At 41.6% G+C, this 27,798-nt stretch overlaps 1 protein-coding gene across 15 annotated transcripts in view; it reads left to right on the forward strand.

The window, feature by feature from the left end:
- Ttc3 (tetratricopeptide repeat domain 3) overlaps positions 1-27,798 on the forward strand; it is a 110,752-nt gene that overhangs the window by 32,913 nt on the left and 50,041 nt on the right. For 9 of the 15 annotated variants that reach the window (XM_076549266.1, XM_076549263.1, XM_076549265.1 and 6 more), the window contains 12 exons: positions 3,381-3,435; positions 8,742-8,904; positions 9,935-9,980; positions 11,088-11,211; positions 12,219-12,282; positions 16,429-16,534; positions 16,628-16,709; positions 18,881-19,015; positions 19,552-19,632; positions 22,122-22,234; positions 25,173-25,293; positions 27,634-27,756. In XM_076549266.1, coding sequence (XP_076405381.1) covers positions 8,772-8,904; positions 9,935-9,980; positions 11,088-11,211; positions 12,219-12,282; positions 16,429-16,534; positions 16,628-16,709; positions 18,881-19,015; positions 19,552-19,632; positions 22,122-22,234; positions 25,173-25,293; positions 27,634-27,756 — 1,128 coding nt within the window. In that variant the 5' untranslated portion in view covers positions 3,381-3,435; positions 8,742-8,771. Of the gene's footprint in view, positions 1-3,380; positions 3,436-8,741; positions 8,905-9,934; positions 9,981-11,087; positions 11,212-12,218; positions 12,283-16,342; positions 16,404-16,428; positions 16,535-16,627; positions 16,710-18,880; positions 19,016-19,551; positions 19,633-22,121; positions 22,235-25,172; positions 25,294-27,633; positions 27,757-27,798 lie in introns of all 15 variants that reach the window. The other 6 variants (XM_015999849.2, XM_015999843.3, XM_076549261.1 and 3 more) reach the window with 2 other exon arrangements.

The following is a 27,798-nucleotide window of genomic DNA, read 5'->3' on the forward strand; positions in this document are numbered from 1 at the left end:
AAAATATACATTTTGGCATAACTCAACAGCTTTTGCAATCAAATGTTTTTCTTCAGTTACAAATATCAAAGAGAACATAATCCAGATTCTCTGTGTGATAGCCATCTTTATGTGGCTTATTTTTTATATTACCTTGAGCCTATTGCTTTAAACTGCAGCCTTTTAAGCCTGAAACGGCACTGGCGCTGTGGCTGCTGGCTCCGCACACTTCAGCTTCCCAAAATGTCGGTGGTATGTTTTCCACCAGCTCTGGGAGCCATCCTGGGTCTATGCTTTTATCAAAGCAGCGTGTAGCCCAGAAACCTCTTTTCTTGTTTTGTACTAGCAAAGGCTAAATCCACCACACAGCTTAATGTGCCACTTGCAGAGGCCTCATTCCCGCCATACTGTAGGTCAAGCACACATGCCAAGAACCCACCATAGTAGCTCAAACATGCAGGCTGCTGCTAGCTTGAGAGAGACAACTAGGAACTGTTTTTAGATCCATTTTTAGAATCTTTTTTCTCAGGTTTTAGGTGAAAACTCTTGCCCCACGTTGGGCGCCAGATGTAGATGTATCCAACAGTCTTATTAAATAAGAAACAGAGGTCAGAGCTCAGAGCTTAAATCTCACCCTTCCTCCTGCAGTGTCCCAGCTTCCCGAAAAGAGAGCTATATCCTGTCTGTTCGTCTTTTTATAGTATTTTGTTCTGCCTTCTCATTGGTTGTAAACCCAAACACGTGACTGCCTCGTCACTGTCTGAATGTACAGCCCCCTAGGTCTTAAAGGTATATGTCTCCAATGCTGGCTGTATCCCTGAACACACAGAGACCTATGGGATTAAAGGTGTGTGCCACCACCGCCACACTCTTGCTATGGCTCTTAATACCTCTGACCCCCGGGCAACTTTATTTATTAACATACAATCAAAATCACATTTCAGTACAATTAGATTACCACCACAGGTTCTAATCACTGTTTTGGGGTTCCATGCTGTTGCATGTACTTGTATTCACCTATTGCATGAACATACTATAGTTTATCCATTGTTTGATTGGTGGGCACCTTAAGTTTCTAGTCTTTGGCTATTGGTGGTTACAGTTTCTGCTGAGTGTGCAGAGACAGAGGGCATGCTTATATTCAGCTGTAGTTCATAGCTTTCCTGTGGTGGCATCATTTCAGTTTACTGCAGAATATAAGAATTTCAGGCCATGTCCTTAATTTGTGTCTTCTGTTAGACATGATGGGTATGGAGTGGTATAAGCCTAGTGTTAGTCTGCATTTCTGTAAGTTGGTTAAGGATACTTGAGTATTTTTTCATATGCTAATTGCCTATTTGGGTGTCCTCTTTTGTGAAGTGCCTTGTTGGTCTTTTGTTATCCCCCCCCCTCCCAGTTGAATGCCTGTCTTTGTTTTTTTTTTTTTTTTTTTTTTTTTTTTTGAGACAGGGTCTCTCTGTGTAGTGTTGGTGCCTGTCCTGGATCTTGCTCTGTAGACCAGGCTGGCCTCTAACTCACAGAGATCCACCTGGCTCTGCTTCCCGAGTGCTGGGATTAAAGGCGTGCTCCACCACCGCCTGGCTGAATGCCTGTCTTTGTGGCACTTATTTTGTGGCCTGGATGTGAGTCACTGAGACTCAGTATTGCAAGTGTCCCCACCCTCAGTGGCTTGCCCTCCAGTGCTTGCTGTTTTCTTCCCTCCAAAAGCTGTTAATCCTAGGGATGGTGGAATGGTGCAGTGGGTGGCATTTGCCACCAAGCTGGAAAATCTTGAGTTTGGTCCCAGGCTGTACATGGTAACTGACGCCTATAAGTTGTCCTTGACCTCCACACTCAGCCTCCCTTCTGCAACACACACACACACACACACACACACACACACACACACACACACACAAGCTATTAATTTTAGTATAATGCAATTTATCAGTTTCTTCCTTTATGGTAAGCACTTTTTGTGTTGTGTTTATAATCTTTGTCTGCTCTAAAGCCACCAGTGTTCTCTGTTTTCTTCTAAAAGTTTGACTGTTTTTTTTTGTTTTTTAAAAAGATTAACATTGCTACTTAGATTCACCAGCCTCCCGAGCTTGGTTTTGCTGCTGAGTGTGAGGGAGTGTGTGACACTGGTGGGAAGTCTAAGTGGTTTAGCACCATTTATTAAAGTGCTTGCCCCATGCACTGTGTTCTCACTTGCCATACGTCTGTTCCTCATCCTTTTCTGTTGGTCTGATTGTCTGTCTTTAGGAGGTTTTGTTATTTTGTTTTTTCTTCTTTAATATTTTAGTATATACCTTTAGTAGGTATTAATGTTTGATGGTATGCTACCTCGTTTTGTTCTTTTTTTTTTTTTAATTTTTGAAGTACGGTGAATTGATGTGTGTGACTATGAGATGATGAACTAGTCAATTCATACCAGACATTTAAACTAGGGAAATGAAAACAGACAGAGTGAGTTGGACACTGAGAAGGAATGTGTGAGCTTATAGGAAAGAGCAGGATGTCTGAACTAGTGCTTTATGCGTTTGGGCATTTTTGAAAGGTGCTGAGTTCCTACCTGGATGTGGTGAGGACTTGTGAAACAAGCTGTTGGGGTGTCCTTGAAGACACAGATACCAGGAGACAGACTAAAGTGTGGATCTTTTAGTGCCTGACAGTTTCTAATTCAGTGTGTACCTCAACAGAGCAGCCAGATCAGAGTCACCATCCCCCTTCTACAGATGAAAGAGTGGCTGAGAGCCAGTGACCTCCTGCCGGCTCCAGGAGAAGCCCTGGTCGGTCTAATTACACCGAACTGGCACTCGGTCTAGAGCAGCTGTTCTCAACCTGTGGGTCACTGACCCCTTCGTGGTCAAGTGACCCTTTCCCAGGGGTCACTTAAGACCATCAGAAAACGCATATATTTACATTCCATTTATAACAGTAGCAACGAGAGTAGTTTTATGGTTGGGGGTCACCACAGCATGAGGGGTCGCAGTATTAGGAAGTTGGAGAAACCACTGTTCCAGAGTCTGTGCTGTGTTCAGTGTAGCTTAACTGTCATGTTGTGGGGAAGGCTTGGGAGCTACCTTGTTGAGAATCAGAAGTTTTGTGAAAAGACAAAAATAGTATAGAAAATCATGTGAGTGATGAGTCAAGCGTAGATGTTGGAGAGATACCTAAGGAACGCTCTGGAAATACTAAACATAATCCTTGGTAGTTGTGATGGGATCAGATGACTCCTCCCCTTTTGTTTTATTTTCCTGCCTTTTCTAACTTTACTACAGGGGGCATTTATTATATGGATTAAAATTTTTTGACTAGATTATATTCATGGAAAAAAATCACAACATAAAATGCTATACAATACTCTTACAGTAAAAGAATGGAATTTTTAAAATTTTGTTTCTTGTTTTTCCTTTTAGAAATGCACTTAGTGATGGAAAGAGGGCCATTGTTTTGAAGAACACCTGGCCAAAGGTAGGCGTCTTCTGTACTGTACAGTGAGCAAGCCCTTGAACCTTACCCTCTTGTGAAAACCGGTCTGTGGGATAGCGTCTTTGTACATAAAAATGCTAGGTAACCTTCCAGAGAGCTCAGGGACAGGAAGTGGGTTCATGAGTTCACTGCACATTCAGGGCTTGGCGGTGAGAGGCAATGAGCAATAAAGCAATCCATCCCAGCAAGTCCAAAGCCCTTGCTTTAGTGGGAGAGAGGGCGGGGTGGGTTGGAGGGGATCCGAGGGAGAATGAATGAGAGACTCCTTTTTGCCTCAGGGTTAGAAAGGTATTCCAAAGCTCCTCCCAAGTTTTAATTCTACTTTTATTTAGGCAAAACAGTGTATAAGTATTCCCTCTCACCCCCAGCACCAAGGTTTCTTGAGGAACGCAGTACACAAAATCAACAGCAGAAAACTTCGTTATACACAAGTTTGTCAAGAGGCGAATGTACTAAGTGGCTAGGGTGAGATCACCTGTTACATAGCTCTCATATATAACTGATAGGACTTAGGTACTGAATATGCAGAGCACTCTTAAAGGAAGTAAGAAACCTGAAAAGAAGGTGGACCATGAAAATGAAAAAGTTTTCATAGAAAACTTACCCCGAATGGCCAATTGAAAATGAGAAATCTGCTGGGCAGTGGTGGCGCACGCCTTTAATCCCAGCACTCGGGAGGCAGAGCCAGGCGGATCACTGTGAATTCGAGGCCAGCCTGGGCTACAGAGTGAGTTCCAGGAAAGGTGCAAAGCTACACAGAGAAACCCTGTCTCAAAAAACAAAAAAAAGAAAAAAAAAGAAATGAGTAACTGAGGACTGGAGAGACATCTGTGGTTAGGAGAGCTTGCTACTCTAGCAAAGGCCGGAATTCACTTTCCTACACCCAAGTCAGGTGGCTCACAACTGCCTATAACTCCAGCTCCACAGGATCTCATACCTTCTTCTGACTTCTCAGGCACCCCACACATGAAAACACAAACACATACATATAAAAAATTAAAAATATAAGTAAATCTTTTTAAAAATGAGGAACTTCGCTCTGTTTCTAATAAAGTTATAAGGGATAAAGATAGAGAAAAACCCAAATGAAACAGAGTAGAGGACCTAAGGAACATAGACCCACATAGCCACCAGCAAGTAAGGTGATGTGATGGCGTTTACGTGAGGCTGAGGGTCCTGAGTGATGTAACAGGAATTCAGTTAACTGGTAGGAATGTGACTTGTTTGTAACTTACTTGGGAAGAAGTAGGATGTCCACAGCCCATGATTACTGTATTCTGTGTGTACTTGGTCCTGTGTGTATGTTCCCTAATAGTTACTTGATTTCATGTGCGTGCACCCTAGACATTTTTTTTTTCATATCTATGCATGGTAAAATGTACAAAATCATTGAAGCATTTTTTATTTTCAGTTCTGATTTTATACTGATAATTGATTGGTTGATTGTGGTAGTGATGATTGAACCTACAGACTCAATACTGACAATAACCCTCCCACTGAGCTCTGTCCCTATTCAGCTTTCTTTTTCCCTTCTTGAGACAATGGTTTCATTACCTTGCCCTGGCTGTCCTTGAACTCACTTTGGTCCGGGCCTTGATCTTGTCACCTTCCCACCTTTCTCCTGAGTAGCAGAGATTATTGGTCTCTGCCAGAAGGCCTGTCTTCCAGCATTGCTCTTCCCTAATTGTCTAGTGGTGAAGTAGTAGATGAATGTCGTATTTTCACTTGATCCAAGTTGTTACTTTGGTTCTTCTGATGTGTTCACATCTTGAACACCCTTCCTTTCCCTCCTCAGTCTGGTTACTCTTTCTCTGAGTCACTCTGTTGACCTCTTGGCCTCCTCACTTTCCCTCAGATGGGCAGGACTCATCCCTTTGTTTATTCTGTCTTGAACGCTCTTCTTCAGCATTGACCAGCTATTTTATTAGTGCTCATGCTTCACTTAATGTCCCTTAGTCAGCTCTTTCCTGGTCACCTCAAATGCCAATCCTGGCCCCCTGGGTATTTCCTAGTCTCTTCTCTGCTTCCTTTCTCCCCTTTCAGCATGTAGCATTTTTTTAAACATACCATGTGTCTAGTTAAGTAGCATTCTAAGGCAAAGGTTCTGATTTACTCTGGAGCCGGAACTGTCTTGACCCTGGAGTTACGTTGTAGGGCAGCAGTGACAGGTTAGACACCAGCACCTCCAGAACCCAGCGCCACATCGTCACAGCTGACGGTGGTGACATGAGCAGGCGCCTGAGTACTGTCGCTGGCTTAGTGAATAAATCATCAAGTCCTAAATGTGTTGGAGATAGGTTGGCTGACTTACCAACATTTGTGGATTTTAAAAACAGTATTAAATGAAGAGTCAGTAAAAGCAAGCATAACACAGGTTAGCAGACTACTTACCAAGGAGATTGTGGTCATGTCTGTAGTTGTACTGAAGAGACTCTGAAACATGTGTAACTGTTAAAGCTTAGTTCTCTGTGTTCCGTTTGTCTTTGTTATTTATTTTAATGAGGTTTCAGGGCTGCTGAGGTGGACCGTCAGGTGAAGGGCTTGCCATGCAGTCCTGATGACTGACTCCTGAAAGTTGTCCACTGGTTTCCACATGTGCACTGTGGCATGTATGGATATGTGTACACACACAGACACGTGAGCACACACACCTCATAGTACGTGTTCCAGATAAGACCTTGTTGGGGGCTAGATTCAGTGCTAGCTGGTGCTTCTGTAGAGGGTGCTCAGCATCTTGATGTTTTCATAGTGAGTCAGTCTTTTGCTTGAAGTAGAATCTTTGTTGATCACTGAAACTTACATTTGATGAGTATTTAATATTTGTAAAATAAGTGATAGAATTCTTAGTAATAAAAACCAGATCATACTAGTTTTCCAAAGATCTTTTGTAAATTTTTGTGTATTAAAACTTCCTTTAAAAAAAAAACAAAAACTTTTCTTAATGCTCCCTTATCTATGAAGTCCCAAGGAAGTCCTTCTGGAATTCTCTCTCTAGACTTCTGCTGTTCTGTTCTTCCCGTTGCTTCCACCCTGTCTTCCAGATTCTTCCTCCTGAGCTGAGGTGTAGGGACTCTGTTGAGAAAGTTGGAGCAGTCTTAGGCTTGCGTATTCCTCATCTCTCTTGGATCATTCTGTTCTGTTGCCACAGTCAGTGTTTCTGTTTTTGTAAGCCACGATTTCTTTTTGTCTCATGTTATTCCATCTTAGCTGAAAGTATAGAGTCCAGGCTCCTTGATTTTTCAGACTTTGCCGTGCAGTGAGAGCCTTCAAACCAACAGCTGTTGTCCAGGGAAGAAGAACTCCCCTAGTTATCTAGGTAGTTAATCTGCGGTGCACTCTGAGGTAGTCGTGATGGTTTGTTATCTAGGTAGTTAATCTGGGGTGCACTCTAAGGTAGTCGTGATGGGTTGTTATCTAGGTAGTTAATCTGGGGTGCATTCTAAGGTAGTTGTGATGGGTTGTTATCTAGGTAGTTAATCTGCGGTGCACTCTGAGGTAGTTGTGATGGGTTGTTATCTATGTAGTTAATCTGGGGTGCACTCTAAGGTAGTCGTGATGGGTTGTTATCTAGGTAGTTAATCTGCGGTGCACTCTAAGGTAGTCGTGATGGGTTGTTATCTAGGTAGTTAATCTGGGGTGCACTCTAAGGTAGTGGTGATGGGTTAGGTGCATGCCTGCCTGTAGATCAGTCACAGCTTCCTTGATGACTCATTCTTTCACTCAGCTTATTGCCAGGGTAGGGTACTACGATTGATGGTTCTGCCAAGCACAAGAGTTAGAAATGGTGCCTTCTAGTGGGAGGGATGGGAGGTAGTCCAGCATTGGGGGTTTCTTCTTAATGTCATAGACAACCAGAGTTTCCAAGGCAGGACAGAACTTGGGTACGTGGTTTCAAAAAAGAGATAATTTTAATTTAATCTTCAGACAACCTCAGCAAAAAGATCTGAGAAAATCCTCATCAGTCATTAGGAGCTGCACTGAATTTTATAGGAGCACAGGAAAAGGACCCGATAGAGGGTGAGAATGGGGGGTGGCAGGCTGAGGAGAAATACTCACTGAGAGTTTGTGGCCGGTCATTCCTCATACTAAGCTGTGTTTTCCTCTTTCAAGGCACTTATCCGCACTCTGAAGTTGATCAGTGTCTAGAGGATCTCAGCTGTCAGGAAATAGAGCACTCACCCTTAGGGACAAGTGATATTTAACGAGGCACCGTATGAATCAGTATCTTTGACCTAAGACTAGACAGTCTGCTAAACTTTTGTAGAACTCACAGACAGGCCCCAAGGACACACATGCACGCACGCACGCACGCACGCACGCACGCACACCGCTGACTTCTATTAATGAAAACTTACATTTTTAAAGGAACATTTTTTTGGTGGGGGGGATTGTGTTTTCTTTTGGATTCTTGTTAAAAAGAATGTTCTCTGTAAGATAAATTACAAATAAGAAGTTCTGGACCAGTATCATGAGTCAGGTTCTGGGCTTTGTTTGTGTGGCATGCTGCAGGTTCCAGCCTCATTGGCTGCTAATCATCCTCTGGTAGATTTGTTCCTAAAATGGGAGTTTGGGGTGTGGGTAGCTCAGAGAGGGCATTAGTTCTGTTAGCTTTCTAGAGTCAAAAGCTAATGTTTAGAGCCAGAAAGGGTTTTTTAATTTTGTAACAACTAAAATCCTTAACATTCGAATTAAGAGTAAATAAAACCAGTACCTTTCAGACTTCTCTTGCATCTAGAAACTGTATTTAGAGGTAAAACACAAGCTGACCGGAGGGAGAAGCCTCTGAGAGGTCGCCCGGCCGCGGGTCTCACTTGTCTCTGTGCCCTTGGAAGTGTTGGCAAAATCGCAGAGGTGCTAGTGGGTCCCTCCCGGTCCAGGGACCTTCGACTTCCAGCGTGCAGGGGGTGTCATGACTTAGAGACTTACTGCATTCAAATCTTTTGAAAAAATTAAGTTGTTTACCTAAAACTAATGACTTTATACTTTATTTAGCTAAATAATTATTTTGTTCCTTAATAGTAAACTATATCAAAAGTTAAATTATTTAATGGGGGTTCAAAAACTTTAAAATACTGGTTTTTAGGTTAATTATTAAAATTACTTGCTTATTTATAACTTTTTACTTAACTCATTAGCCACTTTATTTTCTGGGATTTTAGTATTTTAATTTATTTTTCATTGATAGGCCTAAAGTAATCCATTTCAACCAGAAAATATTTTTCCTTATCTATCTTTGTTAACGTAAGCATATTTTTTGAGAAAAAATTAAATTTATCTTTTTGGAACAGGGTCATTATCGTTATTGTGATGCTCTTTCTATGCTGGGGGAATATGACTGGGCCCTGCAAGCAAACATAAAAGCTCAAAAACTCTGTAAAAATGACCCTGAGGGAATCAAGGATCTAATTCAGCAGCATGTAAAGTTACAAAAACAAATAGAAGACCTACAAGGTATTTCACCTAAGATTCTTTTGGTTACAGTCGAATTCCCTTTAAAACTTTTGAAAATGGATTTCTTGGATTAATGGAGGACCGTACCAATTCTCAATGGTTTGTACTTCTGTTATGCTGTCTTGGTGAAGTCTCTCGAGTACTGTCTCTGTGTAGAATTATGATAGTGTTGTGTTCAGCTAGGTGATTGAAAGTGATTTCTTTATTTGAAACACAGTAATTGAGTTTTTGTTTGTTCGGTAGAAAAATACCCCTTCCTGCACTTTCTGATAACTTTTTAAATTTTTTTTATTAATTTCCTAAGAAAATGCCCTTTAGTATTGTTTGATTTTTTTTTTTGCACCAGCTTTGCAACTAATTATATAGCATGTTGAACATCTGTCATTATCTATCAATCAACCAGTCTATCACCTATCTATCATCTATATCATCTATCTATCTGTATCTATCATCTATCTGTGTCTTTCTATCTGTCATCCATCCATCCATCCATCCATCCATCCATCCATCCATCCATCCATCCATCCATCCGTCTCAGAAATGGGCTGTGCAGATTGGGAATTTTGAGCTCTCACTCACAGTTATTCATTTCTGTCCTTGTTCTTCCCTCACTCATTTTTCTTTCTCTGATACTTAAAATTCCTGTGTTCACTTCCAGCATATAGATCTTTCTTCTGTTATTTTTTTCTTTGGGTTTTTAGTGTCTGTATAATCGAGCTGAGCAGTTCTGTTTGTCCAGTGTAATGTGATTCTAAGATTGTGAGCTCCTTGCAGACAGGTACTACCTGGTTCACATTTATGTGTTGCTGGCATCTTATTAGTAATCATATATAATGGGCTATCTGACAAGATTGTGAAGTTTGTTGACACCTTGAAGTTAGAAGCATCTAGAATTGTAAAGTGCTAAGATTTATTTTTCAGCTTTCAAACTTTAATGTTTTCAACTATCAGCTTAAAAGAAATATTGAAGTATTTTTAAAGTCTGTGCTGCCAGTCCATTGATTACTGTGTGTGTGGTTGGCTTTTATAGGTCGGACATCAAGTAAGAATCCAATTAAAGCTTTTTATGAAAGCAGGTGAGTTAATATCAGGTTAGTAGCTGCTGCTTGGAAAGGCTTTTCCCATGAATTTAAGAATCACTGCCAATTTAAGAGCTAATAGCAACTTTCATATGTGGTGCTGGGAATGAAACCCAGGGCCTTATACATGCTAGGCAGGTGCTCTGCCACTTAGCGATACACTCATTCCTGTAGTGGCAACTTTTAATCAGGGATGAAAGAGAGGCTTGTTTTGTATGGTTGAGGTGTGTGTGTGTGTGTGCGCGCGCGCGCGGGCAGTTTTATTCCTGTCTTAAAACAGATGACTTGGATGCCGGGCGGTGGTGGCGCACGCCTTTAGTCCCAGCACTCGGGAGGCAGAGCCAGGCGGATCTCTGTGAGTTCGAGGCCAGCCTGGTCTCCAAAGCGAGTTCCAGGAAAGGCGCAAAGCTACACAGAGAAACCCTGTCTCGAAAAACCAAAAAAAAAAAAAACAAAAAAAAAACAGATGACTTGGGAGTTCATTATTCAGCTATTTTTCTGGACCTTTTGAATATATGTAGCCTACACCTGAGGGAAAGAATAAAATGAGATTTTAACGTTGCCTGACTTGAATGGGGACCAGTGTGGCCACGTGGGTCTTGGCCAAGGAGCACTGGGATGGAGTGTGAGCCTGTCGCTTCCCAGAGTCTTTTGAAGGCTGAAGACTGACTGTGGTTATAGGTAAAGACAGTAGCCAGGGGTCTACATTTTGTCATTGGCAGTTTAAATAGATTGGGGAAGGGAAAGAATATGATCCAAGTATACTGTATGAAAATTTAAAAATACTAAGAAATGTAATGAAAATGAAAGTAGATGAGACTTTTTCCAAGGCTTGTTTAGATACATTGATGTCAAAGCTGTTAAAACAGGAAGGTTTAGTTACCTTACTATTAGAACCAGAACCGCTTGTCGTGAGCCAGGCTTAGTTATATTGGCCCAGTTTCAGATTGAAAGTACTATTGATGTGTAAAGCCCATCTTAGCAGTGGAGATCTTTCCAGAATGTGATACTTGGCTGTGATGGTGCAGCTTGTTTGAAGAACCACTTCAGGTGTCTGTCAACTTAGGAATGACACGATGGTTTGATGTTATTTGTCACCCCCAGGGCTTACACACCTAGAAATCCATCAACACCTGCTTTTAGGACATCACTTAACTTTGTGGAAACAGACAGAGGTTTCAGAAAAACTAAGTACAGAATGGCAGATGGTGGCAATCACAATCTCCAGGTAAGCTTAGCCAAAATCTCCGATTATTTCAGGTATGAACAGCCTCACTTTTTACAGTGATGCTTTGCTGGTAGATGCTTTGGTGCCCTTTTCTCTATTGCTACCAAGAAAATGATTGGCTCACATCAGGCAGCCTGGCCATCTCATCCAGCTGTGTAAAGATAATGTTCAGATGTCACATGATTTACCTTGAAACCGCAGTTGTGTGTCTTAAGAATGTTTTTCAAATGCTGTTTTGCCCCTAAGTTTACCTGTGTGCTCTCGTGTCTGTCTCTCAGCCAGTCTCTTGGGGATGAGTGGCAGTCGGGTCTGGTAGCCGAGTTTCACTGCTCGCTCTTCATAGTGACTTAGGTTTCTTCTGTTCCTTCCTTTTCTCTTGTATGCACTGTATTTGCTTACTGATGTTCTGCCGACCCACCACCCAGCGGTTGCTCGGGTTCACTTTGGTTATCCTTGGCAGCCATGATCCCAGCCTTTAACTCAGTGCTGTGTTTAGCAAGTGTCGTCGTCGAAGGTTTTTTTCTGACACCACAGGCCTCTAGCCTGACTCTGTCATCAGATGTCTTGGAGTATACTAAAAGCTGAATTCATATTTACATTTTGCTTCCAGATTTGAAGAAGGGGTGGTGGGGGGTGTTGGTTGAATTGATAGACAGAGAAGGGAATTTTTCAAATCCCATATAGTCATTTTGTGGATAATACAGAAAATATTTCATTCCGTTCGAAGGAGCAGCGAACAGGCATTGTTAACAATTTACATACCAGGCATCACTCTAAGCATCAGAAAGAAGATCGCTGTCCAAGAATTTGCCACGTATCTTGATTTCTTATTTTTAGTCATCATGATGTTTGCTTGTTTATACATTTAGGCTTCATAACCAGCTCTGTATTTTAGGTGCTTGAGTGAATCCTATTGTATTCTAGTTTAAATTCTGTTTCTTACGTGATTGCTGACACTTTGGCTGTATTGCTTTTTAAAATCTCACTAGTGTTATTTTCACGGGCAGGTGGCAGATGAGGCTTTGAAGGGCGATGATTGTGACTGTCATCCTGAATTTCTGCCACCTCCAAGTGAGTAGTTTCTGACTCGTTGGTGCCACCCAAACCTCTGTGCTTGAAAGGTCGTGCGAGCCTCACTTGGCTGTGCTCTTGTTCCCTACGTGATAAGGCTTCAGGAGCTCTAATTCCGAAAGTGGTAATCAGTGCTCTCAGTACCTTTTTCTCCATAGTGAAGTACCTGACACAGGTTAGCTATGCAGTGAGACAGGTCTGTTTGGGCTCAAGGTTCTGAAGGGTGGTCATAAAGCATGCTGCCTGTGTGGGCTCAGTTCTGCTGATGGCGATGACCAGAAGTGTGTATACAAGCAAACTGCTCATGTCTCAGACCAGGAAGCAGTGAGAGGGGAGGCAAGGCTGAAGCCCCATAGCATCTCTAGGAAGTGACCCAGTGTGATGGAAAGGCCTTTCCTTGGGTCCCACTTCCATAAAAGCCTTCACAGCTTTCCCATCCTACCCCCCTGGGAACTTGAAACTGAACTGTGGCAGTTTGTTTCAAGAAGCATTGAGGGACTGGAGAGAAGATTCAGCAGTTAAGAGCTCTTGATGCTCTTGTAGAGGACTCAGATCTGGTTCCTGACACCCATCAGTAGCTTCAGTTCCAGGGGCTCAGACACTTTTTCTGACCTTGATCAGGTACTGGTACAAGTGCACGTACATACATGCAGGCGAAACACTCATGTGCTTGAAATAAATCTTTATAAAAGGAAAGACAACATTGAGGTCTAGGAAGATGGCCCAGTTGGTATACAGGGTTCACTAGAGGAGCAGAGTGGAGTTGGGTGAATATATGCCAACGGGATTTATTATTACATTGAGTTACATGATGTGGTCTGGATATTCCAGTGTCTGTCTTCACGCTGGAGAGGCTAAGAACACAGTAACCTTCAGTCCTCAAGACTGGAGGCCTCAGCAGTCCCAGTCTGCAGCTGGAGGCCTGAAGATTCCTGGAAGCCACTGGTCTTCGGTGGACCTTGGATTGCCGAAGATGCTGCGTCTAATGTTAGTGAACAGTTACTAGTATTAGCGGCAGCGGTGGTAACAGCAGGGTAGATGAAGTTGCCAGTGTGACAGGAAGGAACGTGAAGGCAAGCAGATCTCCCTAGACTTCTTTTTTCTGGCTGCCTCTAGAAGGTGCTGCCTCAGTGAGGGTGGGTCTTCTCACTGATAAGAATATCTTTTACAAGTACACCTAATAACGCTGTCTAGTTGCCAACTCCAGATCCACCAGTCAGGTGACAGTCAAGATTATCTGTCACAGTTGGTAAGGAGACTGTCGAACTAGCATAAGGACCTGAGTGTGATCCCCAGCACCTAAGAGCCAGGAGCAGTGGCACATGCCTGTAATACTACACCGAGAGGCAGAGGCAGGATGTCTTCAGACTGGCCAGTTTAACTGAATGTAAGGTCCAGGTTCAGTAAGAGACCTTGTCTCAGAAAGGGATGGAGCATGGTTGAGGAGGACACCCAGAATTGACTGCTGGCCTCCACACACAGGAACGTGAACACACCTACAAATGAAAAGACATCATTGGACATTTCAAATTAATTCTGGCTTTTCATATTTTTAATAAGTTTAATTTTGTAAATCCAAAAAAAGTAATATAAAGATAAAGCACATTGCTCTTTCTTGTCTCCCCTTAATTTCCTTTAGGCCATTGTTTCTCACTATTGAGAGTTTTCACTATTATCTCCTCTAACAACAGGAATCCTTTGTAAGTATTTTTCCCTTAATTGGCCTCTCTCATAAAATTTAACACCAGGAATTACTTTCAATTTTTGAGACAGGGTCTCAGTCTGTAGCCAAGATTGGCCTCACCCTTTCACACGCTAGGATTATGGGAGTGAGACCCCAAGTCAGGCTTGCATCTGTATATTTATTTAATTGATTTTCAAGACAGGGTTTCTTTATAGCCCAAGCTACCCTAGAACTCACTCTCTATATAGATCAGGCTGGCCTTGAACTCAGAGATAGCCTGCCTCTGCCTCCTAGTGCTGGGATTAAAGGCGTGAGCCACCACCACCCAGCTTAGATCTGACTTTTATATATAAAAAGTACTGTTTGTTGTTCTTCTATCAGAACATCTGATTTTGACTCTGTTTAGGGGTGATTTTACCCTGTTGAGAAAAGAGGGTTTTCCATTTGGAGTACTGTAACAACAATTCCACAAACTTGATAGTTGATTTCTGTAGGCTGAGAATCCACTGTCCTGTACCTAGCAGATTCAGATTCTAGTGAAGCTCTTGTCCTGGTTCATAGATGGCTGTGTTCTTGGTGTGTGCTCACATAGTGGAAGGCCGAGGCGCCCCTCAGGGCCTCCTAAGACGGTGTGGCCATTCGTGATCTGAGCACTCCTTGAAGGTTCTGCCTTCTGACATTAAGTTCTCAACACTTGACTTGCACAGAGCAGGGCATTCAGGCCATGCCTGTGCTTAGTTTAGTTGTGTGCGTTAATTATGTGTGCTTGTCTGGATGAGATGTGAGTGTGCACGCATCACGAATTTCTGGGTCTCGAGACTTCTGTATTGTGTTTTGAGGAAAAGCTTCCTAAGGTGGGTTTGTCTCCATCTCTGCTTTTCACACCCGAGTCTAAGGAAGTACAGATTCTCTTGGTGGTTGAAGGTTATTTCACACCAGTTACTTGCCTCATGCTTTGGTTCGAGTGTCCCTTCCTTTCAGGGTTGTAGAGATGGGACTGTTGGCCTTGCTGTAGTGACACCACGTCATCCTCTTCTCTTTTTCCTGTTGGTTGGTTTTTCTTTTCAGTGGTTTGGCTTCTGTCAGCCATTTCTGTCTTTCCTGCCTGCAGTTCCGTCTTCTCTTGGCCCCATTTCCACGCCTAGTCACTGCGTGCTGGGTAGTTTCCATGTGGCTAACATGGAAACTTCAGAGTGCTGGGAATTCAGACAGTGGTCTTACCCAGTGGAACCAGCAACATGTGGAATAGCTATAAGGATAAAGCTTTGAAAGGCTTTTGAGAAGTTATTACTGGATAGCACATGTAAATAATTTAAAGCTTGTTCATCCATCAGCATTTACATTCAGGCAGAGAACTTGAGGTCCCAGAGTCAGTTTCGTGGCTTCGTCCGTGCCCGCACGGCAGAAGTCAAGTTCCCAGTCCCCATGCGGTAGTTCTAAGCGGTGGTAACTCCAGTTGGAGGAGCTGCAGTACCTCCTGCTGACTGCCGCTGGCGCCAGGCCCACGTGCTGCACACACAAGCGGGCAGAGCACTCCCACACGTGAAATAAAACCCAACAGTTCTGAGCATTAAAAACAATCAGACCAGAATTCTGCTCTCCCAGAAGCTTTTGTGTTTGAGGACATCAAGGCTCTGTTCTCTTTATCTGACGTGCCCGCACTATCTCCCTGGCCTTCTGTCACATACACCCTGTCCCTCTTGATGTACTCACTCCCTAACACAGCTTTGAGGATGTCACTCTCCTGACGTGCAAAGAGGCATAACTTCCTTCTCCTGCCCGCGGAATAAAGACTGGGCTTACCGAGCTGGGGGTCCACAGGGAAGGTCTGTAACTTGCCCCCTAATACCTGCTTTTGTAGCGGACTTTGGCCCTTCCTCCCTCGGGAGTTCTTTGGATAACATATTTCTGAAATGAATGCCAATCTTGGGTTGAGTAGTTTTTCCCTATTTTGCTTGTTCTTCCAAACAAAACAGCTTTTCCAAAATATTCTGGATTATTCTCCCTTCTGTGAATTAGAGAGAAGTTACTGACTATGGAATTAATGTATCAGCAACTTAGTGTCTTTTTTTTTTTCTTTTGGTAATGGTTTGTTGCTAGAATGACTTGTGTTCCTTCCGGTCTGTCTTAAACTGCCTGAGACCCAGACAGTGGCTGTCTAATTCTGAGGGATTCTCACAGTCACACACCATCACCAGCTTGTCTTGAGTTAGTGAAGTTGCATTCACAGACACGGTTGCTTCTTTGACTTTCTTATTCAAGCTTTATTTTTTTGTTGGTTTTCTGCAATCCAGTTAACATGCACTTTATTTTTCTACTCCTAGTCTTGGAGGTTCTGTGTACAGGTTTCAGGAACAAATACTTTTATGTTCACAGGTCAGCCTCCAAAACATAAAGGAAAACAAAAATCACGAAACAATGAATCACAAAAGCCCAGGTTTGTTTCTTCTCTAATTTTATAGGGATTTTAATGGCGACCACATTGGTTATAATTCGGAGCGGAATCAGCATGTTGATAATATTTCTGTTCAGTAACTTGGGTCATTATCTGTTTACTCAATATTTGAAGTGAGTGTCAGTTAATATACTTTTTTCTTTATGTAAATAAAACTGCTTTATTTTTGACAGTGTTTTACAGTACATGCTTTTTTTCTCCTTCAGTTATACTGCACAAGTGACTTTACCAGATTTGAAAAACATTTTGGAGAAACAGTTTTCAAAATCTTCTAGAGCTGCACACCAGGTAATAGAGAAGGCTTTTTCTGTAGAAAGAGCAAATTGTTTCCCAAAGATTTAATAATAATGCTAACTTCAAATATTTCTTAAGTATTTAATAAGATTTAATTGCTTGCAGTTTCATTTTGCCTACTGTAAAATCATTAGAGCCCACTTTTCTTTTGAATGGTTTAACATGAGTCAGATAAATGTGATATATAAACAAAGTAAACTTCATATAGAAATTCTGTTATAATGATGAAAATGACATTAACATGGCTGAGAATATTTTCCTAAATGTGTGGGTTAGTTAAAAATTCTGTTATTTTAGATCTACATAACAAATCTTATAAATGACTGAAACAAATTTCTAATTGTTTAGAAATTTCGTCTAACAGATTTTAGTTACGTGTTAACTGATTTTTACTAAGTCTACAAAACATGGAGGACTTGAAGCAGACAACAGCTTTTGAAGATACAAAAATTACTTAGACACGCACTGTGGTCACTGAGAGCACAGTGTGCTCTTTCAACACACTGGTGTTAGAGCCTGTAACAGGAAAATTGGGTCTGTGGTAAGAAGGGTCAGCCTGCTCACTGGGCTTGTCCAGTCCAGAGAATCCAAGTTGGGAGTGTATTGAGGGAATAATTTCCAACAAAACTGTCTTGCTCTATTGATCTGTTTTCTTAAGTAACAAAGCAATTAAAATTGGATCAATTCCTACAAAGCAGATAATGGATAATTTTGGGAGAACATCATAATTCATACTGTTAAGTTCATACCTTAAAAGTAAATACAGTTTTACATTGTATCTTAAATACTGTAACAAACACCAGGTTTATACAAAAAGCCTCTCTTTTCCTTGTGTAATTTGAGAGGAGATTCTCTTTAAGTTTTGGGTAGAAATCACCAGGAAGCTTCCGTCATGTGTCATCAAGGCTTTGTAAGATTGTCTTTTCTCTCCGGCTGACTGGTTTATTGGTTTACTGTGATCTCACCTCTCCACTCTCTGGAACTTATACCCGTTGCCATGCATTTAAAATATAATTTTAACCTGGGTGGTGGTGGCACACACCTTTAGTCCCAGCACTTGTGAGGCAGAGGCAGGCAGATCTCTTGTGAGTTTGAGGCCAACTTGGTCTACAGAGTGAGATCCAGGACAGGTAGCAAAACTACACAGAGAAATCCTGTCTCGAAAAAAAAAAACAAAAACAAAAAACAAAAAACAAACAAAACAAACAAACAAACAAACAAATAAATAATATAATTTACATGTATATATCATCAAATTAAAAGGCATAAAAGTACTGGTACCTTTAATTTTAGTTTTTCTTTGTCTTTCTTTGAGTTTAACTTACTGATATGCATCCTAATAGTTTTGTCTGGTTATATTTAAGTACATGTTAGCATGACTGGAGTTAAAACTTGAAACAGTGCCAGGTGTGATGGCACACACCTGTAATCCCAGCTCTTAGGGGGCAGAGGCAGGTGGATCTCTGTGAGTTTGAGGCCAGCCTGGTCTACAAAGTGAGTTCCAGGACATCTAGGGATACACAGAGAAACCCTGTCTCAAAAACAACAACAACAAAAAAAAAAACCCCTCAAAATAGCTACCTTTTGCTTAAAATTGAGGTTTGTTTCAGGGCAGGGTGACTGTTGATAAAAATCTGAGAGTGATCAATACATAGATTGCTTGTTCTAATGTGTCCTAATTGTTTTAGTGTCAGCCACAAAACTCACCTGTGGAAGAGTTGGCCTGGTCTTAGTATGTTGTTAAAACTTGAAAGCCCTGTGCTGGGTCTGGAGAATTAAACAGGATCTGCTCAAAGGAACCACCCTTTCTTGTCATGGACAGTGACAGCATGCCGGTGAATGTGATGACACAGCACCTTTCAAAGTACATTGCCGAGAAGGGATTTCATGAAAAGGGGGCAGTGTAGGTGTTTGCCATCGTTTATAAAACATTACTCATCACAGCAGTGAGATAGCTCAGTGGATAGAGAACTGACTCCTGCAAGTTGTCCTGTGACTTCCATGTAGGTGTACTGACAGGTGCACTCACCCACACAAAATAAATAATCGTAATTAATTTTTTGAAAACTACAGATGAACTTACGGTCTTAAACTTTAAACTAACAAGGTACAGATTTGGACTGCTGATTTTTTTTTTTGTTGTTGTTGTTGTTGTTTTTATCCAGGATTTTGCTAACATCATGAAAATGTTAAGGAGCTTAATTCAGGATGGGTACACAGCCTTGTTAGAACAGCGTTGCCGCAGCGCGGCACAGGCCTTCACGGAGTTACTAAATGGTTTAGATCCTCAGAAAATAAGGGTAAGTGTGATGGACTGCAGCTTTGTTAGCTGCAGTGATACACCTCAGATGGGTTCAGAAGAGGACCTGGCTGTAGCTTCTGGAATGAGGTCAGGTGACTCCTCCCAGGGTGGGAAGCAAGTAGTGGTCCCAGTTAGTGTGTGGTCCCAGTTAGTGTGTGGTCCCTGTGGGTACTCATTCCTTGACCATTCTTCAGGTCTATTAGAATTCCTGGCCTTTGTGAAGTTAAGGATTTGGACTCCTTTCATTCTTAAGCAAGGTTTTAAGGGCAGACACCTCAGTCTCTTTTTAGGCCCTGTTACATGCAAAAGAATGCACCCATTCTAATCCATTATGAATTGTGCATCATGATACTCTGAGACACTGAGTCTATGTGTTAAATAGTTACAATGGAATGGCTTGTTTTGCAAAATGTATTTCTAATTCATTTGTTCTGTCAGTAAGATGTCGGACTCCTGTTGTAGCTAGAAAGTTACTCTAATGCAGAGTGGACAGGATTATGTTTGGATTATTAACCAGTGCGTTTTTATTGACAGCAATTGAACCTGGCCATGATTAATTATGTATTAGTGGTCTATGGACTAGCTGTTTCTCTCCTTGGAATAGGACGACCTGAGGTAAGCTGTGAACAGAGATAAACAATGAACTCTGACATTGGTCGTGGAAGGCACTTAAAAATGGCTTTCCTGTTGGCTCTTTCAGTCCCGAAAGGCTGCAGCGGCTGAGTTCTCTTTGTGTTTTGGGTGGGGCGTTACACAGCCTTGCTGTCCGCCTGGTTGGGTTTCAGACTTGTCCCTCCCCCCTCCTTCCCGCTTCTGAGCACACTGGAAGTTTGGCAGGGTGGAGATTTGTGCCTGTAACCCAGTGCTGGGGGCAGAACCAGGAGAGGCATAAGTTTGAGACCTGCCTGGACCAAGGTCTTGTCTCCAAAAAAGAAAAGCAAACTTTGTCTATATTCCTCCTAGGAAAAGGCCATACTTGGCAGTTACTAGGAGTCCCCTTTATGTACATGTCATAGCATGGCAGGAGAGGTCATCAGAAGCATGCTGTCAAGGGAGAAGCATCGCTGTGCTGTTGTTATGTATAGTTGTGTAAACATCGGTCTATTACTTGTGGATATCTGAGTATGCAGTCTGTAATAGTAAAAGACCTCCCCAGACCATCCTTCGATCACTTCACGTTACATTGCGTATAGGGATAGAGGGTGGAATGGGTCTGGGGAGGCTAGAAAGGACATGTTAGTATAGTAGTGTGATGATTGATTAGAACAGTCAAAAATGAGAATGAAGGCCCAGAGGTTCTTCCTGAGGACCTGGGTTCAATTCCCAGCGCCCACATGGCAGTTCACACCTGTCTGTAATTCCAGTTCCAGGGGATCTGACACCCTCATACAGACATACATGCAGACAAAACACCAATGTACATTAAATAAATAAATCTTTAAGAAGAAAAAGAGAATGGCCTTGCTAATAGCACTTAGATCTGGGTGGAGTTGGGCTTCCCATAGCTGCATGTAAGGTTTGGGTGGAACTCACTGGGATTCCGTGGCTCGTATGCCTTCTGCACTTTCTGGGGATGCTGACTTAGAGTGTGATTTGGTTTTACAGTCTCCTCTTCTCTGAATGCTGAAATGCTTGCAGATTTGTTCAACTTTTTTGACATTGCAGCAAGAAATTGAGATTTAAAAAGTTTCATAATGATTTTGTATGTGGCTGTTTTTATAGCTGTCCTTGTTTGCATGTGGCCCCCCAGGCTGTAGATATCATCTGCTTGCAAGAGTGACCTTAATTATAACATGCCCTTTCTGCCTTCCTGGGCTCTAAGCTTCCCTAGTTACATGCAAGCTTAAATTACCACTTAATTAAAATAAAAATGTATGATTCATTTCCAAGGGTTTATGGTACCTAAGGTCTTCTTTCCTTGTTCTTAATGTGACAGCTGGATTGTCTCCCATTAATGCCTAACTGATTCCATTTTCTAGTAGGTAATTGGAGAAAAGACTTTGTATTTTTAACTTTATCACAGTAGAATAATACCATGTTTTAGCCAGTCAGTGGTGGTGTACACCTTTAATCACAGCACTCAGGAGGCAGAGGCAGGAAGATCTCTGAGTTCCAGGACAACCAGGGCTATACAGAGAAACCCTGTCTTGAAAAAAACAAAAACAAAAAAGAATATCATGTTTTGCTTTATTAACATTGAAGAAATAGTTTTATTGCACCTGTGATTTACTCTAAAAATAGGAAACTGAGAAAGACAAAGGTATAGTAGAAGTTACACATTCAAAAAATTTTCACCAGACTAATGTTCCTTTTTTTTTTTTCTCAAAAAATTAAGTGTAATAATTTTAACTCTTAGACTTTTCCTGCGTGTGTGCAGTGTATTTGGATCATATTTACTGCACACACTGTCCCTCAGCTCCTCACAGAACCCTTCCCGGTGTCGCTCTCAGGAAGCCTGGTGAAGCTGTCCTCCCATGCATTCTTGCATTATCCTCACAGCAACTTAGAAACCCCATTTGTCCAACTTCCTCCTCAGTCACAGTGGTTGCTGTCATCTCTCTCAACTACAGGTCTTTTTGGTTTCTTTTTTCTTTTTCTTCAATAGTAGAATTTATCTAAAGCACAGAGATTCCCTTTGTTGAGAATGTGAAGAATGTACTCTGAGTTCTGTTACGTTTTTACCATGGGGTAGTATTTAACACAGGTGCCTTTCTCGTTCTGTAAAGCATCATGGCAATGTCATTGGAATGGCAGTTCTTCCAAGGGAACAGCACTTAACTACCATATGTGCTATGGTGTGTCTCTACCCACATTAGTCGTTTTTAAACCATGAATTCATACCTGTGTGTGTTGATAGTAGGCCTATGCATATGAGTAAATGTTTTTTGATTTGTGGTCTGTTTTTAGCAGGATTAGTTTTGATATTATCTCTGAATTTCCCTGGGTGCCACATTGATCAGAAATTTATATAATTTATAAGAAAATGAAATATAAAGGGTAAAGTTTTGCAATAGGAACTTTTTGACAAAGTGTTTTTTTTAAGAATCAACTTGTCTGTGTAAGCCTTTCTCTCATGTAAGGAACTGTTCTCCCTGTTTTTGAAGGAGCTGTCTGAAGCTGAGAACCAGTTCAAAAGGATTATCGAACACTATCCCAATGAGGGGCTTGACTGCTTGGCCTACTGTGGAATAGGAAAAGTATATTTGAAAAAGAACAGGTTAGTAGAAACCATGGTAAGGTACTGGTTGGGGGTCTCTGTGATGATTAAATCATTTTATAGAAGGGAATTTGGGGAGGTTTGTAGGTTTTTGGTGAGCATATGTGTACATGCATGTAGGCTAGAGATTGATGATAGGTGTCTTCCTCTATTTTCACATTATCATTATTATTATTTTATTTATTATTATTATTATTATTTTTTGCTGTTCATTTGAAATAATCTCCTTTTGTAACCCTGGCTGGCCTGGATCTCAAAGAGATTAGTCTGCCTCTGCTTCCTAAGTGCTCTGCCCCCACACTTGGCTAAGTGCTTGTTTTTATTTGATGTGTATGGGTGTTTGCCTGTAGTAATGCTGTGCACCACGTGCATACAGTGCTGAGGTGGCCAGAAGGTGGTGTTGGGTCCTCTGCAACTGGAGTTCCACATGGATGCTGGGAATGGTTCCTGGTTTTCTGCAAGAGCAGCAAATGCCCTTAACTACTGAGTTATCTCTCTAGCCTCTATTGTTCTGTTTTGTTTTTTAAGTTTTTTTATGGTCTCAGCGTATAGTCCCAGCTGGCCTGGAACTCGCTGTGTAAATCAGGCAAGATTTGAAGCCACAAAGATGCACCTGCTTCTCAAGTGCTGGGATTAAAAGCATGTATCACCGCACCCAGCTCCATCATATTTCTTTAATCCATTGTTACTGTACATATGTGCCCACTGTGGGTTACAACACCTGGTGCGCACTTGGGAGGACAGCTCGTTCCGTTCTGTGCTGAACTCTGGCCGCCATGCTTTTGTGTGAAGGCCTTTATGCTCTGAGCCCCCGTCTCTCTGGCCCTTCCACTGCACTTTTTGACCCAGTCTGTCACTGAACCTGCAGCTTGCTGTTGCAGCCCATCTGGGCTGGCCAATACGGCCCCAGGATCCACCTCTCTCCACTCCCATCCCTCGCCCCAGCACTGGGGTTCTAGACTTTTGCTGCTTCACTGGCCATTTATGTGGGTGCTGGGAACCCGAACTTGGGTCGTCATGAGTGTCTTTATTAGGGTTCTATTGCTGTGACGAGACACCATGACCACGGCAATCTTATAAAGGAAAACTTTTAGTTGGGGCTTGTTGTACGGATCCTAATTGGTCATTCAATAAAAACCCGGAGCCAGATATTGGGGTAAATGCTGCAAGGTCAGAGAGACAAAGGAACAAGCCACTAAAGAAACCTTGACACTACCAAAACCTCAGACTGAATGCCTCTGAGTCTTCAACCGAAAGGTCTCTAGTTCCTGTCTTTTCACGCCTTACATGTCTTTCCCTGCCCAGCCATTTCACTTCCTATCTCAACCTTCCTAGTTCTGGGATTAATGGCTTGTACGTGCATCCCAAAAACTGGGATTAAAGATGTGTGCCACCACTGCCTGACCTCTATGTTTAACTCTGGCTAGCTGTATCCTCTGATCGTAAGGCAGGCTTTATTTCTTAGATTACAAATATTACCACAGGGGCTGGCTTATAGTTGAGGTTCAGTCCATTGTCATGGCAGGAAACATGGCGGCATGCAGGCAGACATGATGCTGGAGAGATAGCTGAGAGTCCTACATCTTGATCTGCAGGCAGCAGGAAGAGAGTACCACACTGGGTATGGCTTGATCATCTGAGACCCCAGAGCCCACCCCCAGTGACACACTTCCTCCCACAGTGCCACACCTACCATAACCAGGCCGCATCTCCCAATAATGCCACTCCCTATGAGCCGATGTGGGCCATTTTTATCCACCACAATGACAATGCGACACATACTTTGCTCAGCTGTCTCTCCAGAACCTAGGTTGGTTTACTATCTTGCATGTGGCATGTTATCATAATTGTGATTTGCTGAAGGAGCTGGCGGCCAGCCTCACAGAGTATAGTGGTTGAGAGAAGGAGCGTGTCCAGAGACGGAGTGCTCCAGGAGAGCCCGCTCTCCAACCTTCTGTAGTTGGGATGCTTGTCTCAAGTTTACAGTGGAGCTGTTCTTCACTGTTGCCTGCTTTCAGTCTTGTCTCCCTAAATTGATTGTAGCCCTGAGGGAACAAGATATGGCTTAGTACTTAAGACCAGTCTGTTTGGACCCTTGCAGTCAGAGTTGTGGATTTATTAGGTTACTTTATAGGGGGAAAAAAAGTAACTTTTGATAATTGAACATCATTCATAACACTTAATTAGAGGAAATTTTATGATATTCTTGGTATCTCTATCTTAGCATGTACCCACAACTTCTTTGTGGGTTTTTCAGACAAAAGAAAGTTTTTTTAGTTTCTGGTTATTGTCTGTCTGGGATCAGGTGTGTAGGGGATTCTGGGACAGAGATGTGCTTTGTTTACATTACTGCACCAGGAAGTAGCAGAGTGTCTTAGTTTCTATAAAGAAAATAGATTACATTGAATATTTATGTCTATTGATTTATCATATGTGGACTTTTTTCGTTATTTGTTTGTTTATTTATTTATTTATTTATTTATTTATTCCATTATCAGCTTGATACAGTACAAATTCCTATCCTAATAGTGAAATGTTTCACTGAGGCTTGTCCAGTGATTGACTAATACCAAAACTTAAATTATAAGCCACAGTCATCCGAGGGTCCCCCCTGCTGTGTAGCCTCCCTGGTTCTGTGGGTTACAGTCTGATTTTTCTTTACTTTATATCTATTATCCACTTATGAGTGAGTACATACCATGTTTGTCCATCTGGGTTTGGGTTACCCAACTTAGGATGATATTTTCTAGTTCATTGTTTTTCTCTGCTGAGTAGTACTCCATTGTGTATATGTACCACATTTTCTTAATCCATTCTTCAGTTGATGGGCATCTAGGTGTAGGTGGTCTTTTTAATAGGTTTGAGGTCTTGGTGAATTTTACTGTGGAGTAAAATATCATATCTATAACATTTTCTTTCTTCCCAATTATGGCTTTAGATTTCTTGAAGCTCTTAATCACTTTGAAAAAGCAAAGACTTTGGTCTATCGTCTCCCTGGAGTTCTAACTTGGCCCACAAGTAATGTGATTATTGAGGAGTCTAAGCCAGAAAAAGTCAAGGTAACTTAATTTTTTCAAACATCTCACTCTGGCTAGGAGCCTGTCTGTATAGAGGACATAGAGAGCAGTGCTCATCACTGAATGCATTGGACGCTCCTGTGTGCTGTTCTTACAACTTGTGCTTATTGTTAGTTTTCCTTAAAGCAGTCCTGTGATGGCGGATCATGACCATTCCTATCTCACACACAGGGAAGGTGGGGTTTGGAGGGCTTAAGTGATGAGCACAAGGTTAAATAAACTTCAAGGAAGCAATAGAGTATATGTGGTACTGTGTACCTAGGTGTTGGTATTTTATTAGAGCCACTATAGTTATTGATACACTAGTTATTGACACACTGTAGTTATTGATACACTATAGGTATTGATACACTATAGGTATTGATACACTGTAGTTATTGATACACTATAGGTATTGATACACTATAGGTATTGATACACTGTAGTTATTGATACACTGTAGTTATTGATACACTATAGTTATTGATACACTGTAGTTATTGATGCACTGTAGTTATTGGTACACTGTAGTTATTGGTACACTGTAGTTATTGATACAATGTAGTTATTGATAACACTATAGTTATTGATACACTGTAGTTATTGATATAATGTAGTTATTGATACACTAGTTATTGATACACTGTACTTACTGATACACTAGTTATTGATACATTATAGTTATTAATACACTGTAGTTATTGACACAGTGCTTGGCTCAGAAAACCGAGAATGAGTGTCATGTCTAACACCATAAGGCCTCATTGCTGGATCCAAAAAGACTAAACCACACATGAATTTGTGTGCTAGGGCTTTACTTGTGAGTTCCCACATGCACTTAGAACTTGATTTTGGGTGAATCTTTTAAAATCATACTTACTCAACTTTTAAAACTCAATAAGAAGATAAATAATTTAAAAAGTAGACAGGATTTTAATAGATATCTTTTGTCAAGAAAATATAAAAGTTGCCAACTAGCACAGTATCAGTATCATGGAAATGCAAATGAAAACCAGAGTGACAAGCTACTTGGTACGCACGAGGCTGTAGCAAGGGCACAGGAAAAGTACAATGTTCATGCGTTACTGGTTGTACTATAAAGCCTATAATTGTTCTGTAAAAACAGCCTGACAGTTCCTCGTCAGTTAAATACAGAGTTCCGGATGCTTTAGCAGTTGTTTGCCTCAGTCTGTACAGCGAAAGGAAAGCATGTCCTCTAAAGAATTTGATTTGTGAATATTCATTCTAGCATAGTCTATAATGTCCTGAAGGGGTGGGTCTGGAGCCATGTTCCATTAGTTAAGAGCATTTGTTGGTTTTGGAGGGTTCAGCTCCTAGCCCCATATGGTGGTTCACAACCATCCTTAACTCCAGTTCCAGGTGTCTATCTTGTCTGAGCTCTGTGGGCACACACATGGTACGTGTACACACATGCACGTAACATAAAAACAGAGACAAATTGTAAACATTTTATAAACTAGGCTGAAGGGGGAGAAATAACTCAGGTGTCTGTCGCACGATGAATTGATAAATAGAAAGTACTGGCACAGGTCACAACACGGGTGAACCTTGAAACCTGATAAGAAAAAACACACACATACGGGGCTGGGGTTAGCTCAGTGGTAGAGCGCTTGCCTAGCAAGCACAAGGCCCTGGGTTCGGGCCTCAGCTCTGGGGGAAAAAAAAGACAAAATAACAAAAACACACACATAAATTTGAATGGTACTCTTAGGTGAATTGTCTCGTGTGTAAGTTATAGCTTAGCACAGAGGGTAGAGAGGAACAAAGCCAGGGATTGTTAAGTTTTCCTGTCTTCATCCAAGACTGGAGCAGAGACACGAGCAAATAGTCACAAAAGCCAGCTCTACAAGCCTTGCACAGATCTTTCAGGGGCCTCGGTAGCAGTGGACTAATCATTCAGGGTGTAAGCACACAGGCAGAGGAGTTCAGAGGGCCAAGCAGAAGTGTTGATTCTAGATGAAGTGATGAAGTTGATTCTGGATGTCTCCTTCCTTCCCGTTCTTTACACCTTCGTTATATTACATGGACACCCAGAGTTCAGAAAAAAGAGGAGTAGGTCCACAGGGTCATCAGGAGGTCTAGGCTACCATCCCCGTAAATTGTGAACTGAGGTTTCATGGTTACAACAGTATAAAGTTTAGATGCTGACTGAAATTCTAATTTTTTTTTCCCCAAACCTATACTGACTTTTTTTTTTTTAAAGAAAAAAACTTACTAAGCATTTATAGTTTGTTCTTAGGCAGAGGTTCTTGAAATCACCAGAATTTTTGTTGATACATTCTGTGGCAATATGTATCATTTTTCTTAACATTTTGTTTTCAGATGATGCTGGAGAAGTTTGTTGAAGAATGCAAGTTTCCCCCAGTGCCGGATGCTGTTTGCTGCTATCAGAAGTGCCGTGGATATTCCAAAATTCAGATTTACCTGACTGATCCAGACTTCAAGGTAAGTAATGAACGTACTATTTTGCAAAACTGTCTCAGAATT

This window comes from Peromyscus maniculatus, chromosome 12 (genome assembly GCF_049852395.1).
Source record: "Peromyscus maniculatus bairdii isolate BWxNUB_F1_BW_parent chromosome 12, HU_Pman_BW_mat_3.1, whole genome shotgun sequence".
Taxonomy (NCBI): domain Eukaryota; kingdom Metazoa; phylum Chordata; class Mammalia; order Rodentia; family Cricetidae; genus Peromyscus; species Peromyscus maniculatus.